The following is a 5,971-nucleotide window of genomic DNA, read 5'->3' as shown; positions in this document are numbered from 1 at the left end:
GCTACGGCTTTGGTGGATTCCCTTAACCAAGCCACTGCCTATGAGTCACCGGCTCATTCTTCAACAGGCACGTGGTCAGAGCCCTGGTCGTACTAATAGCTGTGGTATGCCGTTGCTACCTAGTGGGATGCTGTTCAAGGCTTGGGTGCGATTCTCAAGTCATATTCTTCTTATATCTTCTTCTTCTTCTTCTTCTTCTCCTTTTCTCTTCTTCTTCTTCACTGTTTAATTCATGCAACAGGTCGGTTCTTGACCTCAGTTCATGTTTAATGCTATAAATCTGAAAACCTTCAGTTTCTTATTTATGGCTATTGACACTTCAATTCTTCTTGCATATTGTACAATCAGATTATACCCTAAATCTATCTATGGTTTCAAATTTGAATCTGATCTCAGATCATCAGATTCCTAGTGTTACAAGAATTCTTGGTTTTCTTAGGTTTATTTCCTGATTTCCAGTTTCAATTAATAAATTCAGTTTTGCATTATATCTCAGATTATTGTTCAGTTTCTAACCTAAATTCTATTAACTTCTGTTACTTAATCTGAACGAGCGTATTTGCTTCTCAAAAATCATCCAATTAATGGTATTGACTTAGGTTTTAGAAGTCCTATCTTAAGTAGGATTCTTCTGAAACTTTAGATCAGACCTTTGGATCAAATTCAACTTTGATATTCTGTTTATACACTTGAAGAGAGTAAACCGATTGAAATTTGATTCAAATTTGACATCTAGATTACTGTTTATCACTGATTCAAATCTGAGGCCATAAGGCTGCGAACATTTTGACCCTCTCCAGACCCCACAGTGGTGGGAGCCTCATGTACTGGGTACGCCCTTTTTATTATTCACTGTGATTCTGGTTTTCAAATGAGTTTCTGAACCTAACACTTTAGGGCGTTTTTGGTTGCGTAAATCTACAGATTTACTTTCTGTAGAATCACCATTCTGTGTTTTATGATGTGTTTGGTTCGACTAGAATGACATTCATTAGAGAGGCACGTAATTCCCAAGAATCACTAATTTCTCGAAGGAAGTTATCCATAGCTGAGTTTACCTCTATACGTAAACGATCTGAAAGACCTTTTTAGACCATAGTATAAAAAGAGCAGTCTTTTGACGAATGACAAAAATCGGGAGACCAGAGTCTCCATCACTGCTCGTTCTCCACAGTTCTACCAAAAACCTTTCCACCAACAAAGGAAGCCAGCAACCATCTCTCAGTAAACAAGCTCTGCGACGACTCCTCCGACCACCTTCAAGGTATTTTGTTCAATCTCTCTCTCATTCTCTGTTCTTGAAGGTTTCAGCAAGGGAACAACACTTCGAAGGCTCCGCTTCTTCTGCGCTCTCTCTCTGAGAAATAGGGTTAAGGTTTCTACATTTGATTGATTCATCTACCTCGCAATCGTAGTTGGATTCAGCTTTGGTTACGAAAATGGGGCTATTGGAGGCCTTCCTCAACTGGAACCAGAGGTAGATCCTCTTCTTATAATGTCCAGTTTTCTATTTTTGATTTTGCGTGGCAAGCTTTGATCTTTCTTGTTACTTTGGTTGATTTCATGTTCAAAATATCGATTCAATTTATTCGAAAAGTCCAAAATTTGAATGTACAGTGGAATATATGGCTCTACAGAAACTATGTATTCTAAAATCAAATTACCAAATCACATGATCACTATTGAAGTGGGTAATTCTACTTCTCAGCTGTATTAGTCATATAGAAACATCTGTCAGTTATTAATAAGATTTGTGGGAAATATAGGGTTATGAAAGGGTTGTTCGGATCTTTGAGTGGCCAAAGGTATAAGAAACATGACAGGAAGTACGAATGCAGAAAAAATCTACAAATTTGAAAACCAAAATGTGTTCTTTCCGGTTCCCTTTGGTCAGATTGAAACTTTTTCCCCTTCCTTGGGGAAGAGTGAAGACACCAAGAAAAACAACCATTATTTTTAACTACTTCCTGGGAGTTCAATGAACATGTAACTAGGAAGTTTAGGGAGGGAACAGGGGGGAGGGTGCAGTGAAGAAAAAGGAAAAGATAGGAAGAAAATGATGCTGGCAGATTTACAAAACACGTGGGTGATGGCCTTAATAGAACAATGAACATAAATAAAAGTAAGAGAGTAAATATAGGGGTTGCTCACCATGAAAAATGCTTAGGTTTTACTATCAAACTAATAGAAAGAATCATTTCATAAATATGAATTCAACCAACACAAGATAACCAAACAGTTTTTCAGGAAGAATCATGTCACGGACTCAAGGTAACCAGACGATTTTTCTATTATGAAGATTGTTCAATAGAATGTCTCTCAAAGGAGTAATATCCAAATTCGATACATGCGCCATTTGATTTACGCAACCAAACACGCCCTTAGGCTTCTAGAAACCCATCAATGGGACTCGGTTGTATATCTTGGGAGACTTTACAAGCTGACACCATCAAAATATAAAATCCTAAAGAAAGTGTAAAAAGGAAAGCAAAACCCTGAAAAGTTCTTTCCTCTGCAAAACAAGGACCAGATTACCATTCATTGCTACTACATATACAGATTAAAAAAATAGCAATTAGAACTCCAATAGTTAATTTTTTTAATCATTATTAAAAAAAAAATTCTCAAGAAACAATACATTGCTAATAGACCATAATTGTCAGAGTGTCTAGACAATCCAAGGCATTGGAGGGGGCCTAGGCGCAAGGCGACACCAATAAGGCAACCAAGGTGCCCATCTAGGTAACGCCTTGACTACTATGTGTCAGACATCTATTAAATGAATAGTCAACACTGACCCTTTCTTTCCTTTGTAAATCTGCTTCCCATGCTGCAAGTTCTTTTGCTTTTGTCTTAGTATCCTGTGCACATCCATAGATACCTTCTGGTAAACAGCTCAGCTCTTCAATAAGTAGAATATGAAAACATAAATATACAAATCTGCAAGTAGATATGAGAAAATTTGTTTTGACTGACATTCACTGTATCCAGCGGTATATCAACAGTTGCATCATGTTTGTTGCCAAAACCCAGGGATTGAGGTATGAATGAAGGTATCCGTGGCTTTGATGCAGGCGCAGCAGTGTTCTGCAAATGGCCATATCAGTACAAGCATTGAATGCAATATTGCAATGGTATTGAAAGAAATACAAGATAGAGGATTATAGACCATTAAATTATGACACACAACCACAACCACCTGATAACTGATTATCAAATGCAACACAATTTTCAAATAACCCATATGATGATAAAGCAAGTACTAATTCAAGGTCAGATTTGATATAATTTCTATTTCAAATTCGGATTGATTTCATGAAGTAGTCAACAAATATATTTTTGGTCAAGAAATTGAAATTGTTTTGGTTGCATCAATCTGAAATTTTTCAAGAATAAGAAATCTATTTGGTAGCTCAATTTCTGATAATAGATTCACTATATTACTTTGGGAGAGGATGGTGGTGAGACCATCAAGAGAAGGTGTTTTATTTTTAAACATGAATTTACTGCTTTGCCCATCAAATTAATGTCAAAATTGAAACAGCTCTCAGATGTTTCACAATTATCTCATAAATGATTTAAAAAAAAAAAAAAAAAAAGGTCACACCAAACGCTCCAATTTTAAATTATGAACCCATGAAATTGAAATAGAAATCATACAAAATCGTCCCTAATCGCAATTTGAGCTCTCCAAACGTTACTTTGAATGGCGCTCATATTGTTTCTTAGACACTTGAATATCTCACAATCCGCTGCCCATATAATGATTAATATTTCCAGTGCCTCAACTACAGAGACCTTTTCTATGACCATTCATGACAGTAAATCAAACAATTATCTTTTACTCCAAATCCAAAGAGCATCATATCAAACAGAAACGAGGGTTACATAAGAATCACATCCGTAATTCAAGTTTACAACTCTTACCAAAAACAAAAAGTTTACAACCACAATTCGAGCAGTCAGTCCCCGGATGACCTTACCCATTCAATCCCAAACCAATATCACATACACAAGCTCCAAATAATGATTCAACCCATTAAATAACAAATCTTTTTTTCTACGCACCGTTTCCTCAACAAAATTAGACACCAAGTCCAATTCAAGTGTGGCAAACTAAAACGGAACTAGAAACTTGGCGGTTACGTGAACATTTCTAGAAGCTTGGGTTTCCAATTGCAGATCAAACCATTTTCTACTCAATAATCTAATGTCAAGTTCTCAATAATTAGATCAAACTCATGACCACAATCAGCTCCACATAGATCCATGCTACAGATAATTTAGGGATTAAACAGAACACATTCTACCAAAGAGAGAGAGAGAGATAGAATCTAGGGGGAGTTACCGAGAACGGATTGACTTCTTCTTCCTCTTCATCGAAGGGGTTCGGATCGTGGCGAGGATTCATCTTTGCCTTACTTCGATTATGCAAAAAATCTTGCGGAGACTGCGAGAAGAACGGGACTCGTCAGAGAGAGAATTTCTTCCTCTGCTTTCGCTTTTTCTCAGGTTGACAGCGCAACTGAACGGCCTTTTAAGTGTGAAACTGTGAGAAAAAGAGTGGAAATGCAGTTTTTTTTTTTTTTTTCTGGTGAAGTTTGGTGGAAAAGCAGTGAGATCAGTGGAAAGTGCGAAAGTCACTGTTACGAATATTATGAAAATTTTGAATTTTATTATATAAGACGCGGGATATCGAAGAAATGGAAAATATTGTTATTTAACCCTGATGACTGGTGTCGGGGTGTTACCAGAAAAAAAAAAAAGACTGGTGTCTGGGAATTTTCTTTCTCTCGGTGAAAGAGAAATTATGCCAGTACTTAACCTTCACGTTGACAATTTAAACTAAAAAAAAAAAACTTCACGTGACAATTCCTACCCTAAATAATACTTAAACGGTAAAGTTTGTAAGATATTCTGATTGGGCAATAGAAAATAGTAAAATTATCAAAATATCACGGAATGGAGATTAATATAAATGAAAAGAGTATTTTATCTGCATGTGCGATCATATGTGAACGCAAAAGTCGATGGGAGGACGTGCGGAGGCATCTAGGTAGGGTGCAATAAGGTCTTTTAGCACCACATAAAGGTGTAGGGTTCTTTTTTATTGAAAAATAAAGTAATACTGCAAACGCATGGTCATGTGTAGCTACAAGTCAATCACAAAGAAGTGAGTTCTATGGAATTTCAACCCTAACCTAGGTAGAGTGTAATATCTAAAATGTTGTCACGGATAAACTAATCTAAACTAACAATGGTGAAAAGCAATAAATTAACAATAAAATTCAAACTAAACTAATTTAACTAGCATGAATTACCAAGTGAAAATATATTAAGATAATGACCAATTGTAAACTTAAAATAAAAAACACTTAGGGATATGAAATTGGAATTGGCAAATGCACCTAGGAATTAAAATTCACCATGAAATTATGCGTAATTGGCAATCAATCTAAACCCTATATCACATTCTTGAATTAAGCCAATAGAAAATACGGATTTTTAATTCTAATATGTTCTATGAGAAATTAAAAACATTCATAGCATAAAAAGATTATAAGCAATACCATATAGGAACATCTAAAATTATGCATACAAATGGACATCAATTGTATGCATGATTTTAATATTACAACATGGTTTTGATTACATGAAATGAAATTAACAGGTATCAATTATTCATATACTGCTCTTCTCTCATGGTTTTATCCAATCCCCAAGTTGTGGGATTTAGTTTGTCATGGGGATAAAAAAAGATAGAGAATAACTAGAACATGGACAAAACATGATATTGAATTAAATCTGAAACTAAGAAAAGAATAGAAAAAAAATACTTTACTGAATATGTACTGCAAAAATCCAAGTTTCAAGAACTCCAAACTTCAACTTCAATCTTTACTTACAACTCAAAAGAAAAGAAAAATCCCCATAATAAAAAGCTCTCTAAATAGTAATCTGATTATGAATT

At 35.3% G+C, this 5,971-nt stretch overlaps 1 protein-coding gene across 2 annotated transcripts in view; it reads right to left on the bottom strand.

Annotated features, from left to right (window-relative positions):
- LOC122078469 (secretory carrier-associated membrane protein 4-like) overlaps positions 1–4,650 on the bottom strand; it is a 68,469-nt gene extending 63,819 nt beyond the window's left edge. Inside the window, exons 1-3 of one of the 2 annotated variants that reach the window (XM_042644453.1) lie at positions 4,349–4,650; positions 2,977–3,087; positions 2,799–2,861 (exon numbers count right to left, since the gene is read on the bottom strand). In XM_042644453.1, the coding sequence (XP_042500387.1) occupies positions 2,799–2,861; positions 2,977–3,087; positions 4,349–4,411 (237 nt within the window). In that variant the 5' untranslated portion in view covers positions 4,412–4,650. The remainder of the gene's footprint in view (positions 1–2,798; positions 2,862–2,976; positions 3,088–4,348) is intronic. The other variant, XM_042644452.1, reaches the window with a different exon arrangement.
- Between the last annotated feature and the right edge of the window lie 1,321 nt (positions 4,651–5,971).

The sequence above is a fragment of the Macadamia integrifolia genome, chromosome 5 (assembly GCF_013358625.1).
Source record: "Macadamia integrifolia cultivar HAES 741 chromosome 5, SCU_Mint_v3, whole genome shotgun sequence".
Classification (NCBI taxonomy): Eukaryota; Viridiplantae; Streptophyta; class Magnoliopsida; order Proteales; family Proteaceae; genus Macadamia; species Macadamia integrifolia.
The sequence above is the reverse complement of the archived record's forward strand: the minus strand, read 5'-3'. Positions and strand labels throughout refer to the sequence as shown.